The 15175-nt window shown below is 39.4% G+C and overlaps 1 protein-coding gene across 1 annotated transcript in view; it reads right to left on the bottom strand.

Annotated features, from left to right (window-relative positions):
- LOC122739172 (non-structural maintenance of chromosomes element 3 homolog) overlaps positions 1–12894 on the bottom strand; it is a 101904-nt gene extending 89010 nt beyond the window's left edge. Inside the window, 3 exon segments of the mRNA XM_043981011.1 lie at positions 5248–5366; positions 9984–10043; positions 12816–12894. Coding sequence (XP_043836946.1) covers positions 5248–5366; positions 9984–10043; positions 12816–12894 — 258 coding nt within the window.
- Between the last annotated feature and the right edge of the window lie 2281 nt (positions 12895–15175).

Raw genomic sequence — 15175 nt, 5'->3', positions numbered from 1 at the left:
CCCTTCAAGGCTCAGCTCATGTTTCATTCTACAAGTAGCCCTTCCTGATCATTTGAAAGTATACTATCTCCTTAAATTTCCCAGTATCATGTTGACTGGGTTCCTCCTTTGCCCCAATCATGTCCATGGTATAAAATAATGTGTGTATGTGTTTTATATACATATATAATGCCTTGTAGATCTTAGTGAAATACAAATATCAGTTTTTCTTATTAATGTTATTATTATTTATTTATTTTTTTGTGAGGCAATTGGGGTTAAGTGACTTGCTCAGGGTCACACAGCTAGTACGTGTCAAGTGTCTGAGGCTTGATTTGAACTCAGGTCCTCCTGAATCCAGGGCCGGTACTCTAGCTACTGTGCCATCTAGCTGCCCTTATTAATGTTATTATTACTGCTATCTATAATGGTAATATTCCCTGTTCTTCCTTCCCCTCTACTGTTAGGGTGACCAAGCTTCTAGTATTGAGCTAGGGTGGTCTGTCAAGGAAAGACATACAGTTTATTACTGTGCTGGAAGACTTTCTAGCTTGCTAATTCTTTCAAAATCAAGAGTAATGATAAGATCTCTTTAAGATGCATTTCAGATGGAGTAATTTTGTGATGAAAAGGGCAGAAAAACATAAATTTCTGCAAAGGAAAGGATTTAAATCATCTCACTAGGGATGTGAGGTAGTATTGCTGTTATAGATGTCTATTTCCACGTATGAAAGGAGTAGGAATCGGCTACCTTTCCCTTCACCTAAAACACATGGTGTCCACAAGCTTATGATAGCCAAAGCATGCATATTGCTTAAGTTAGCCTGAGACTCAGAGCCTTAGCTGCCCCTTTGAATTTCTTTGTTTTAACAGCATTGACTGAGAAGCAATGTTGAGATGGACATTTGGAGGCCATTTTAGGAGATCAAGATATCTGAAGGTCCTGGATCTTTTTGTAGTAGTAGGCCTGGGCCCAGTTAGAGGCTATTTCTGTGAGAAATAAAATGGTTGATCACCTTGTTAGGGTCAGTTAGAGGGTACTCTTCCCTTGGAAAAGCAAAATGATTAATCAACTAGATATTACATGACTAGGATCAGGTGATAATGATAATCTGAAGTTAGGCAAGCATCCCCACTCCCCAACAGCTGTAATTTTTTAAGTCCCCCCTCTCTATTCCCCTATAAAAACATTGTCTTTCTGCTGGCTTAGGGAGCAAGGTGTTTTAAATCTACTCCTCTCCAGGAGCTGAAGTCTTAGATTTCTCCTCCTGACCACTTTCTTTTGTACTGAAAAAAACCTTTTACTTCTAACTCTGATCGGAATGTGTGAGAAAATTAATTCTTTAATAGAAAGTTATCCAGAACCAGTTTCCCCTGTGATATTTTGGTTGGAGATGATTTGTGGTAGAGGGAGTTTTCTCATTGAAGAGAGATTACTATCACTGCGAAGAGGAGCTCAGTCCATGGCTGGGCTTGCAGAAGACAAAGACCTGAAGGGAATTTCTGGACAGTCAGAGCAAAGGTAAAGTGCTAATTTACCAGTCTCATAAGAATGCTTTAGATTTTTATGGTTTGAAGCTGCAACTTTCTAGGAGAGTATAATAGAAATTATATTTTGTTGCATCCTTTTAAAAGTCTTTTTATCATGTGCCTGATTATGGGTCTCCTATGAGGTTTTTCCTTTGTTTAAAGGAAATAAATAGTTGTATCATACCTGACTTATAATGTATATTGAGTACTTCTCTTTTCCCTGCTTTGGGGACCTAATAGTATATGAGCTAAACCTAAATTATAAGTAATTTTTACTGGGGCACTGCAGTAGTGGTGGGGGTAATGAGCTGAAGATTGTGAGAAAAAGCCTGACCTTTTTTTAGGTAGTCAGACTTCCCCAGCACTGACCCAGATCATTGTGTACATGGGTTCAGATCAGAGTGGTCTGTTAGTGCAGAGGGACAGGACACAGTGCCCCAGCACCTTGGGCCCAGACTGAGTTTGCAGTTGTTCATTATACATATGGAACTTCATTTGTACAGATCGTTACTTATTAGAACGTAGGCCCTTGAGAGCTGAGAATTTCTCTTTTGTCCATGTCTCTAGCACTTAGGACAGTGCCTGGGTGCATATTAGTTTCTTCAATGATTCATTGAATTGCCAGGACTGAAATTCTCTTCTTCCTCACTCTTAGAAATGGGTTTCTCACATATGATCTTATTGCCATAGTACTTCCTGCTCCCCATAGTGTTTTTTCCAAAGTTGTGTTTTATAGAATTAATAAACAGTTAGGATATGTCTGCATAGTAAGTAGAGGGTTTGGTGGTGGTGTTCCATATTACACATACACACATATGCATGCATACCTTTATATATGTGTGTGCGCACGTGTGTATGAATAATAATATGTTATTAATATATAGGTATGTTTGCATATCCTTCCATCCACCAGATCCCACTACTTGTTGGCCTGGCTGCTCTGTTTCTGATAGTTTGTCGTTTCTATTTTAGTTTGCCCCTCTTTAGTTGGCTTGCTTGGCATTCCCCTCACCCTCCTTCCAATAGTTTGCCATTTTGGTGCAGGACTTAATGCAGATCCCCAGCAGCTTTAGCCTACTGTGGGTCAGAACCCCTGAATTCAAGCAATCTTCCACTTTCAAGCCTCTGAATAGCAGGGATGACAGGTGTGTACCACCATGTCTAGCCATACATGTACATCCTGGGTGTCCTGGGTGAGAACTAAAAGAAGGGTAATGCTGGCAAATGTTTAATAACTGGCACTCCAAATAAGCAAGGCATCTAGGTGGTATAATAGAGCACCTGGCCGGGAATCAGGAAGACTTATCTTCCTGAGTTCAAATCTGGCCTGAGATACTAATTGTGTGACCCTGGGCAAGTCACTTAACCCTATTTGCCTCAGTTTTCCCATGGGAAAAATGAGCTGGAGAAGGAAATGGCAAAGCACTCCAGTATGTTTGCTGAGAAACCCCAAATGGGGTCACGAAGAGACACACATGACTGGAAAGATTGAATAACAACTCCAAATATGCAGGATACACATTTAGTTTAATCTTCATTATTAACATTTTCTCCATCTCTCAAGTCTAGAAATCAACAAAAGAATAAAGCAAGCCCTAATTTGTAGAATTTGCTGATTTCTGAGATGTAAATGTTCACTGAAAATTTAATGCCAGGCTCCCATGAACTGGTTAGAGCTGGCCTCAGCATACCCCTGGCTAGATGCCAAGAGAATGAGAAAATCTCTCAAAATGCACCTGGGCTCCTTGTGCCATGAACTAGCCTTTGACACCAAGGCTACATGCAGATAGTTTCATAGCAGTTGTACTGGAAAGATGGGAAGTGCAGGGACCCAAGTTTCAATCCAATTCCATGTCTAATACTTTTTTGTGAACTTCTTTGTAGCATTATTGTGAAGGTTGCCATCTTGATTATAGCTTTAAACAAAAATGTCATGAGCTTCAGGGAAGCTGCTTAGTACCCTAAGGGAGCTTCATAATTCCATTCCAGGCTTAATCAGATATTGATGAATCAGAGGAAGAAAAAAATAGCAACAATTACAATATAATTAATAGATTACAGAGAAAGAAAACAGCTCAAGAGAAAAAAAATCAAGCTGACTTTGTGTAAGAAAGGTTGGGGTTCTTTAGTCAGAGAGTTCAGAAAGTCTTGGCCTAGGAGTCAGAAGGCCTGCCTTTATTTTTTAATTTATTTTTTTTAGTGAGGCAATTGGGGTTAAGTGACTTGCCCAGGGTCACACAGCTAGTAAATGTTAAGTGTTTGAGGCTGGATTTGAACGCAGGTACTCCTGACTCCAGGGCCGGTACTCTATCCACTGCGCCACCTAGCTGCCCCAGAAGGCCTGCCTTTAAATCTCAGCTGTGCCACTTACTGTGTGACCTTGTTCATTTCTTATTTCTTCATCTGAAAAATGGAAATTAGAATAGTTGAGAGGTCCATCAGTTAAAAAAAAAAGATTTGGAATCAGAGGAAGGACTTCATTTAAACATTCAGTTCTGCTACGTAAAACTTGAGACTTTAAACAAGTCCTTTGCTCTCTTTGTGTTTCAGTTTTCTCATGTGTAAAATGAGAGAGTTGAATTAGATAGATGATCACAAAGGTCTCTTTCACCTTTAAATCCTGTTGATCAATTAAATATATTACCTACCTCACAGAGTTACTGCATCACAAGATAAATGTTCATAAAAGTGCTTTGTAAATGTAACAGTGACTTTCTGGCCCCCACTATCTGAGGTTCAGACGTATAACATTTCAACTCCTTCCGCAGAGGTCTCTGGTACCCTTGCAGAACTTGGGAGGGTTCACTTGTTTCTTCCATTAACTTGAGCCTCTATCAATTGTGTTCTTGCCAATTTTAGGGACTCCAAGCAGCCCAGTTCCATTAAGGCACTTAACAGTCTGATTAGATTTTTTTTTTTGGCAAGGCAATTGGGGTTAAGTGACTTGCCCAGGGTCACACAGCTAGCACGTGTTAAGTGTCTGAGGCTGGATTTGAACTCAGGTCCTCCTGACTCCAGGGTCAGTGTTCTATCCACTGTGCCACCTAGCTGCCCCTGATTAACTTTTAAAGAGGAATGTTTATTTAAAAAATATAGCCAGAACAAATGTACAAACATTTTCCTCCAACACCCAGGGGCATACCTTGCCCCCCCCCCCCTTAAATCACCCCAGTCTCTGGGGAGGGGAAGGGAATGAAGTTCACCACTTAGCTTGTTATGGCACTATTGACACAGAAAATATTTAGCCAGGTACTCGAGGTGGAGAGAGAGTTTATTACATGCGGGCCTAAAGGTGGCGGGGGGGGGGGGGGTGTGTGTGTGTCAAACGTCCAACAATGGGCTCTGTCTTGTAGCCCACCTGGTTATATACAAAAAAAGAGTAGGTGTGGTATAGTGGCAAGTTTATCAAATGAAGATGAGGTCAGTATTTCACTGAACAAAGGATGCATAGTGGCACCTAATGGTTTAGTTGTCATTACAGGAATACATAAGAATGAGGTTAGTAGTTAAGGGGGGGCCTGTTGTTGCAGCTGGGGTACCTCAAGGCCAGAGCCTGTCTGGGACAGACAGGGTCAGAAGGCAGAGATTACAGGACTGCAGCTATGGCTGGAACACAGCAAGGCCAGGGTCTGTTTGAGACAGGCTACGCATGATTTTCCATATCAAGCTTTGCTCCTATGTAGCCCTAGTCCCACTAAATTCCAAGTCCAAAGCCCCTTACCCATCTTCACCCCTTACCCCGGGACCTTGGCTTCTTAGGGCTTTCCTGCTGGGCTGATGGCGACATTGAGCCTGGAATCCTGGACTCCTAGGTCCTATGGCTTCTTCTCTTAAGTTTGTGACACCACTCTTTACACCTAGAATTGAAAATGGAAAAAAAAGACTAGAACATAAGTACATTTCTTAGGCCATATGGCCTAAGGACAGGGAAAATAGCCACCATACCCTTTCCCACTTATGCATGGACCCTAAGACTCAGGAAAGAGAGAGTAACTGTCCTAGTGTGATGTAGATTTATAGTTGCATATAGTTCTGACTATCCAGCTAAAGGAGACTGTTCCAACCATGTGGTCAGTCTACACAGAATATCCAAACTTGTTTCAGGTTTCTTGTCTCAGAAAAACAGATTCCTAGTATCTCCCATGTGGGTGCCCCTGTCTTAGGTTATCTGGGCATGCATAGAACCTCATTACATAAGCTATCAAGTGCTATGTAAATAGTTATTATTACTAAGTTTTCTCTCCTCTCCAGCTAGGCATAACTTAACCTGTAGTAATGGGTATTAGTGCAAAGAGCAAGGGACCAGTAGACTTTAAATATGATAGATATTTACCACTGCAATATAACTCTGAACAAATTTTACCTTAAAATAATTGCCTTTGACCACTAAAGAACATAATGCTAACACTGCACTTTAATGCCACTGACATACATAACTTACCACTGATCTTGTTCTTCAGACCTCAGATAAATTCCTTCCTATTCCATTAAGCTTATCCAAGCCATTGTAGCCACTTAATTTTTATAATATCATAGATCATTGATCTCATAAAGGTAGGTGCTCCTTCCATGGGAGCAGATCACAACTCATAAATACCTTCTCATCTTGTGATATTCTTGTACCTGTTTACCCATAGATCTCTCATAATGGCTCTACCTGATACACTTTTCATGTATTCATGAAATGATACCATTTCATGGTACTGAGATAACACAGAGGTTATTCATCTGCCCAACTTGGCTCTTGATCTATCACTGGACTATCTTCTTTTCCAGTCATTTTCATCATAAGTGATAGTTTATTCCATTTCTGGAGTGTAAGTCATTGTCATTAATATGCTGTAAATCTACACCTATCATGTATCTTTTCCATTTTGTCTAGTTATCAATAGTAATAATAATGCTATTTATTTCTCTGGTACTTTTTAACTTACAGAGCATTCTTATGCTCATTATGTTTTGGTTCATGGCTCTCCCCCCAGGAAGCTTGGAAAAATCTATGCATGGTACTCAGAAGCATTCTGAGAGTGAATCTGTCCTTGCAATTATGCAGTGTGCAGTATTATAGAGAAAAAGTTTTGTTAAAGAAGGAAAGCAAAACAGAAATACTTGAATGAGCAACCATTAGACCCAGGAGCTGTATATTTGCCCAGTTATCCAACTGTCCTGTTTTGGCACATTATTCCCTGCTACTTTAAGGGAGAGGACTAAAAAGGACCATGGAAGGGGGAGTAGGGCATTTATTTATCTCTTTTATCCCTTTCCTTTCCATTCTTCATGGTTTCTCAGCATGGAAACGAAGCCCCCAGTTTCTCATACCAAGCCTAAACTCTTCTATGTCAGGAGTTCTTAAACACTTTTGTATTATGGTCCCTTCAGAGGTCTTGAGAAGCTTACAGACCTTTCCTCAGAATAATGTTTTTAAATGCATAAACTAAAATATATAGGATGACAAAGGAAACTAATTATATTGAAATAGTTACCAACATCTTTAACTCTATCTCCCCATATCCATATTGATCAATATATTTGTTTCTATCTAAACAAGTTCACAGACCATAGATTAAGAATCCCTGTTCTAAGGGTCTTCCATTAAGATCAGGATAAGATAGAAAAACAAAACAAAAAACACCCTTTCAAATCATCTCTCCCAAGTCCTTCCCATTTCTTCCTTTCTCTTCTACTTGCTACCACTTTTTCCTGGCAGGCCTTTTTTCTCTGCTTTGTTGTTCCTGGTTCTCAGCCCCTACTTTTTGTCCTGCCCATCTCCTGTGGTGGCTGTGTTTCATTTCTCTATTACTCAGATGGGATAAAGAGGGGGAAGGGCAAACATACCTGCACTTGCTGTATTTGTTTATTACCATGGCTTATATAATTCTTTTCCAGGTCCAGTTCTCAGCTGTGACAGCTTTGATAGTTGCTGAACCCATTTCAAAGCTTCATTTCCCTCATCATTTTGTACTGAAGGAAATTTGCAAAAAATTTTATTTTCTGAGGTTGAGATGCATGGGATCAGAATTATGCAGTCAGTGTTAGGAAACGCTGTTCCTTTTATTAGCAGGGTAGTAATTATTATCTGAACACAGCATTTATTATAAAGTGAAAAAAGAAACTTCAGCCCTGGGGCTAAACATTTGAGCTCAGTTGAATGATGAAATACTGTAATCAAATATCCCATGTGACCATCTCTTTGAACCCACCCCCACTTTTCCTTAAGCACAAGGTCTACTTTGGGTTAGGGCACAGCAGAGCCTTCTGAATTTGGTGTATTATTTGATAAATGTTTCAGAGAAAGATATTTAAAGGTAAAATAACTAACATTTACTGCCTTGGGCTCTCTTGAGAAGAATGCATGTTTTAAATTGTATGTAGAGTTGGTTGACAGTTACTGTAAGTCTACATATGCTTGTGACTGAGAGCAATATAGCATGTGGAGGCAGAGAGGTGATGTGGGGATAAGGTGGAAGCTAGGAGTCCACAACAACATCAAACTCAACTCAGTTCAACAAACATTTACTAAATGCTGCCTACTCTGTAGAGAACTGATGAAGATAAAATATTTATATAAGAAATAATCATTGCCCTCATGGATTTATAGTCAAGTAGGGATATAGGTCATGTTTAAAAACTGGAAAGGTCACTAGCCACATGTACATATGTAATAATTGGTACATATGTAATTCATTTAGCTCTCTCTGAGTCTACAGATACTGTTACTGTATCTCTAAGATCCAACTAGACTATTGTATGAGGTAATTAGTACCAGTAGGTGGAAGTCAATTAAAAAAAAAGTCTTAATGTGAAGTAGTTCTTCTCATGGAGTCAAGTGATCTCTGACTATCTTTAAGGAATCTGTAGAGAAGCTAGAGGAAAGAATAGGTGAGGATAAATTTCCTTCCCTGTCAGAACTATCGTAATTGTTGTTATAAAGAAACTTGGCAGAGAATTCATTGAAGAGTCTGTGGGGACTTTGTAAGAATGGTATATTCTGAAAAGACTTTTCTGGGATAGCTGAAGATGGGGCAGATGCGGGGAGGGGGAGGGAGGAGGGGGAAAAATAAGCTAATCTAGTTTATTTCCTAGGAGACAGAATTTGTCACAAATGAAGGAAAATATGAAGAAGATTCCTAAGAGATCCTAATATCAGTATCTTGAGAGAAATGAATGAATGAATGAAATTGTGTTTTTGGAAATGAAATAATCTCCTGTTATGTTGATTATTTGAAATGACTTACTGTGACTTTTTCCACAGTTAAAAATATTACCTATTTTTACTTTATTTTTTTATTTTCAGTTGTTAATAAATTTTATATGGAGAGAAAGCATGGCCTAATGGATACTGAGGCAGCCTCAGAGTCGGGAAGACCTGGGTTCAAGTTCTAACACAGGCTCATATTGGTAATGTGACCCTGGGCAAATCTCTTAACTTCTCAGAATCCTAAGCAGCTCTCTAAGAGTATTGGTTACCAAATGGGTGCTGATCAGCACAAGTAGAGGGAGTTTCCTTCTTAGGAGTTCCCTGTATTGATAAAATTAAAAGTCTGATTAAAAGAAACATCTCTCCCTCTCTCCCTCTCCCCTTCTGAGTATAATATGTATACACACATAAGTAATTATTATTGGGAAATGAGGTTTTTCTCCTTTTTAAAACAAATATTTCATAAACCGGGGCAGGAACTTGAGCTAATTAATTGAGAACATTACAGTTTTATAAAGGAGTCAAAAACCTATGTGATCATACCCCTGGGTTGTTTTAGAGCTCTGGGTAGTAAAGTGAAATATAAACATAGCAACTAAGCTATGCTTATATGCTACTAAGGAGGCTTACAGGTGACATACAAGTGAAAGTGGCCAAATCCCTCTACTTTGCTAGGTAAAGTGAAGGCAATGAACTTATGCTGAAGCTTTTGTACTTGTTCAGGTTTGTTTGATTGGTCAATATAGAACATTTCAAGTCTCTAACAATACTTAAAGGAATTAGACCTATGGAACTTTGTGAGTTTAAAAAAAATTAAAAATAATTTTTGAACTTAAATATCAAATAAAATGAGAATTTTCATAATGTTAGAAAAGAAAAAGAAGATTGTACATGAAACAGCATATTGCATCCTGTGGTCTCTGTTCGTGCCCTTGTGCTGTCTTTCCTCAATCTAGGCATCTGGTCTGTACCAGTGGGGCTTCCCAGGGAATGCAGCTCTACCCCTTACCCAGACAGCCAACCTGTGCCCTAGGGAACATTATATCCCTCCCCCCTCCTTTGTCCTCTGCACTCACCCCTACAAAAGTCTTGGATTCAGCCTTACCACCTGTAGCCTTCTTGCTCCTCTCTTTCTAGGCCCTGATCCAAGCCTCAGACCTCTGACCTCTCTGTCTTTGCCCCAGGTCCTACTCCATTTCTCCTAAGAAAATTTCCACACTGGACTCACTTTGAAATAGCAACTACTGCCTCTTGTATGGATTCCCTCAGCCAGTACCTTTTCCTACTCTTGTGAGGTGGGCCTCTTTCCGGACCTCATAGGACTCATTATCATCAACTGCCACAAGATTCAGCCCTGACGGAGTCTTGAGGAAGGACTTTTAAGAGGCTAAGCAGTTTCTTCTCTAAATGGACTTCTCTTGTGTCATTGATAAACAAGTCAATCCAACAAGGATTTATTAAGTGTCTACTATTTGCCAGACACTGTACTAAGTACTGGGTAATCTAATCGATGGTTAGCATATGCCCACTCTGTCATATTCTCCCTATCCCATAATCTCCCTATCCCTTTCCCAGTGATTCTGAACACCTGGCTCATTGTATAAACCCTGTTGATTCAGCACTGCCCACTCCCTAACTCCCAAACCCTCATCCCCAGAATCCCCAAGCCCATGTCCCACTCTAGATCCACCCAGCTCTTCCACTGAACATGCTGTAATGCCTTTTCTAATGTTAACAAACTTGCTTTCCATTTTAACCTTTTCTTTTGGCCCACCTTTTATCTTCTGGCGCTCACTGAGACCTGTCTTCCTTCTGATGACTTGGCAGTCTTGGCTACCCATTCTAGTACTGGTTGCATTTAAAATATAAATTCCCAGTTTTATTGATTTAAAAAAAATGATAAATATTTGTATATTACTCCCATTTCCAGAGGGGTCTCTTGCAACAAATGTAAGTAAAATGAATAATACAGTGACTTCATCTAAATGTGATGAAAATATTTCCCATCTGTAGCATGTCTTATCCCCACCTCTCTATTTAAAAAGAATTAAAAAAAAATTCCTCCCTCTCACCCTTCACCTCACTGGAAAAAAAAAAGAACAGGTCAATACATTTCTTGCGACAAATATTCATAGTCAAACAACAAACCCCCATCAATTGCTGTATACAAAAATACATCTCATTCTGCCCCCTGTAATGTGCATCATCCTCTGGAATAATAATAAATGATCATTGTATTGAAATAGGCCTCATAGTTTTCAAAGTTTTTTCTTTAAAAAGTGTTATTGTATAAATTGCTCTCCTACTTTTCATTCTTTATCAGTTTGCAAAAGTCATCTAGATGGTTCATTTTTATAATATTGATGCTATGGTGTGTGTGTGTGTACATGTATGATGGTATGGTATATATGGTATATTATTTTAGTTCCGCTCACTTCACTCTGCATCAATTCATGCGTCTTTTTATGTCTTCAATAATTATTTATCTCATTTCTTTCAGCACAATAGTGCCCCATCACCTTCATTTAACACACGTGCAGCCAGTGCTGCATCTGCTACTCAACCTGCTGAAAATCAGATTCTTTGCATATTTGTATGGACAGTGATAACAACAATTCCTATTTCTATAAATCTTTAAAGGTTTGCAAAGCATCTTCCTCGTGACCAACATTCGAAGTAGGTAGGTTAGGTAGTAAGAACTGATTTTTCTAGTCCCTTTCAATGCTAATGTCTTCCCTTTGAGAGTGTGTACCTCCAATTTATCCTGCACATATCCTCCATATACATTGTGGTTTTCCTGTTGTCTCTCCTATTAGAATGTGAACTCCTCAATGACAAGGACTTGCAACAGTGCCAAATAGGTAGTAAGGTTGTTAAACTGACTCAACTCCTTTGGGTACAGCTTGCTTTTCTTCTTTAGTAAAAATAAATACAACATTCAACTTTCAGTGCTATCATGCTTACGTGTGACTTCTGGCTTTCCTTCTGATCTCTTCCATACATTTAAAATGTTTCAATGAGTCAGTATTCTTTTTTCTTTTTCTTTTGTTTACCATCTCTTTCTTTCTTTCACCCCTCCTTCCACCTGCCAGTGGAAAAAATATTTTGTAACAAAACCACATATTGACACAGAAACTCCCACATTGGCCACGTCTGAAAATGTAATTCTACATATTTAATTTAACAATTCTGTCAGGAGATGGGTAGCATACTTCATTATCAATCCCTGGGAATTGCTGCTGGTCATTGTATTGATTAGAGTTCTTAAGTCATTTAAAGTTGTTTTTCTTTATATTTTTGAGGTGTTTTTTTCTTTAAAAGAGAGCTAGTCTGAAACCATTTTGCAAGCACCAAATCCTCCTGAAGGAATTAAGAGAATTAAATGGAATTTCTAACCCTAAGTTGGAGTGAGGCTTCCCACAGAAAGGCTGTCTTTGGTGATCAGGATACACAGGATTAAAAAAAAAAATAGACAAGCCTGAAGGCACTAATCAGCTGGGGAGGAAGTGATATTTTAGAGGGGAAACGCCTCGTCTAGGCTCAGAGAAATAGAAAGCTGTCCTGTGGGAGAAAGGTCTTTGGGAGCTTTTCGTTAACTGAGGGCCACTAGATGAAACTAAAAGTGAGAAGCAGAGAGAATTTCCATAATCTCAAGCTCAGCAGAATTGTTCTGGGCAAGAACCAGACACAGTCAGCATTGATGCTAAACAAGAGCCATTTGATACCAGAAGGGAACCACAATGAATGTATACCATATTCATATATTTGGCAGAGGACACACACCTGCTAGAGACTAAATACTTGTCAGAAATTGCATACCATGAAAAATCAGTGGGAAGCAAGCCTTGTGGGAATAGCACAATGACATCACTAGGTAACATGTCTTTCCTACATGTGTCCACTGTTCTCACTAACGATGGGTAGAGTATTTATAGGAAAGTGTGCTCTAGGTTTAAAGGGACACTATTTTCCCCTGCTTTTCTTACTATGTTGTCTGAGTAAAAACCTTTGCTTTGAACTAATGATGTCCACCGGCTTACTAGCAAAAGTAAATCCACTGATGGGGACTTGCGAGTTAGGGCTTGTGTGCATACCATCCCCTGGGTACCTTGAATCTGGGATAACCTTTCCGGGGGGGATTCACTGTGTGAGTTGGAGGGCATCCTCTGGTCAATGCAGAAAACCATGATGCATAATATGCTTTAGAGAGGTGTATAACAGTGTTTTCTGAGGTCTTGGACAAAGTTGTTTTTGACTGGGGGGAATGAGTGACAATTTCATGTAGAAAAAATGGCATTTTAGTCTTTTCACTGCACTAAATTAAGATGGTGCATTCTAGTTATGGGTACCACATGAACAAAGGTTTTGAGGTTGGAGTGTGCAGTGAATGCTTTGGAGGATTCAATGATAGTCTAATCTAGCAAACCACAAAGGGAGTAAGAGGAGAAAAGTTATGCTAGGTTATGGAGGGTCTTATAGAACTTTGTGTGTGTGTTTGTGTGTGTATGTTTGAGGCAATTGGGGTTAAGTGACTTGCTCAGGGTCACACAGTTAGTAATTGTTAAGTGTCTGAGGTCGGATTTGAACTCAGGTCCTTCTGAATCCAGGGCCAGTGCGCCACCTAGCTGCCCCCTTGTAGAACTTTTTAATAATTAGAATTATATTCTCTTCCTCACTGGAGGCATTTAAAGCAGAGGGAGGACAATTATTAATAGGGAACATTATAGTGGAGATGCATGCACAGGCCTGAGAGCTGGACAAAATGATCTCTTAGGCCTCTTCCATTTTTGAGATCCTGTGAGTTGAGGTCACTTCCTTTCTCTGGACCCCAGTTTCCTCCTCTGTAAAATGAGGAGGAGGTCTGATACTGATTTCTAAGGTTACTCTGAGCTCTAGGATATTATGATTAAGATTCTGCATTTTAAAATTTAAAAACAACTGCCACCAAAAACTTGAACCTGAAATTTCAGGAAAAGTAATCTTATGCCTTTATGAACAGAAAATAATTTAGTAAAGCTAACAACCCTAACATGTATTTACATGGTGTTTTTTTTTCTTCCTAAATCTCCAAGGATTTTCATTTGAATCCTCTCCTTTCTTCCTTCCTTTGATACCTATTCTGCAAAACTCCTACCCCGTCTTTCAAGCTTCCCTTAGTGGCATCTTTTCCTTTGCAAAGCTTCCTTGCATGGACGTTATACCATTGTGTCACCTAGTGACAATTCCGTGTGTAGGGGCGGGGGGAGGCAGAAGGGAAGATATAGATGAAACAAAATATGATTTTTTCTGAACCTCATGGCTTCTTAGATTATTGTGATGTCAAGCAATTAGAACTGACATTTCTACAGAATGCTACAAGAGGCTTTCTTCACAGCCTCTCTGTGAGCTAAGTAGTACTGTATTATCATCCTTCTTTTAGGTACAGGAAAGCATCAATTTCACCTCTATAGGCATCAATGATTTCTCCAGGGTCACTCCCAGAGTTTGCCAGAATGGGAACTTGGGAGCTGGATCTAATGACAACTAGCCCAATTCTCTTTCTACTACATGAGGATTTGCCCAAAAAAGTGTGGACCATGACATAAGCCATGATTGTTTAAGTGTGACTTGGAGTGGGCAGGGAGGGGGGTGAGGGAAGGGAAAGAATATGTGGTTTGAGCTTCTGATGTAGGATTCTTTTTTTTTTGTGGGTCAAATGAGAGTTAAGTGACTTGCCCAGGGTCTCACAGCTAGTAAGTGTCAAGTGTCTGAGGCTGGATTTGAACTCAGGTCCTCTTGAATCTAGGGTTGGTGCTTAATCCACTGTGCCACCTAGCTGCCCCCCCATAGGATTCTTTATGTAATAGACTCACCTTGGTGTTTAAGGGAAGGAGGAAGAAAAAGGGAAAGGGGAGGAAAGTAAAGGGGGGAAAAAGGAGGAGGAAAAGTTGGGATGAAGAGAGGAAGGAAAGAAAGAAGAGAGGAAGGAAAAAGCAAGGAAGGTGAAAAGAATTAGGAAGGAAGGAAGATGGGAGGGAAAAAATAGGAAATATGTTATTCATATTAAAACCCATTGCTATGAAAAATCATAGAAACAAAGATTTTACAACCCATTTTAAAACAGATGCACTTGAAAGACCCTTTTATTGCAGCGAGAAACCCTGGCTTTGCCACCAACTAGATGTGTGAACTTGGGCAAGTTACCTTTCTCTAAGGCTTAGTTCCCTCATTTTTAGAATGAGAGTTAGAATAGAATAGAGAGCTTATGGTCCTTTGACGTTCCAAATACCATGACCCTCAAAAGATGAAATCTAGAGTTAGCTATTAGTTCTTGCTTGTTCTATGAAAGAAACTAAAAGGCTAATACTGCAAATGTGTCATATTCTTTAGGCTTTCTTGACATTTCAAGAAAGCAAGTGTTTTCATAGCTATATTTAGATGATCTCCAGACTGAGTCTGAACTGTATTGTGAATGTGTTTCTGATCTGT

This window comes from Dromiciops gliroides, chromosome 2 (genome assembly GCF_019393635.1).
Source record: "Dromiciops gliroides isolate mDroGli1 chromosome 2, mDroGli1.pri, whole genome shotgun sequence".
Lineage (NCBI taxonomy): Eukaryota > Metazoa > Chordata > Mammalia > Microbiotheria > Microbiotheriidae > Dromiciops > Dromiciops gliroides.
The sequence above is the reverse complement of the archived record's forward strand: the minus strand, read 5'-3'. Positions and strand labels throughout refer to the sequence as shown.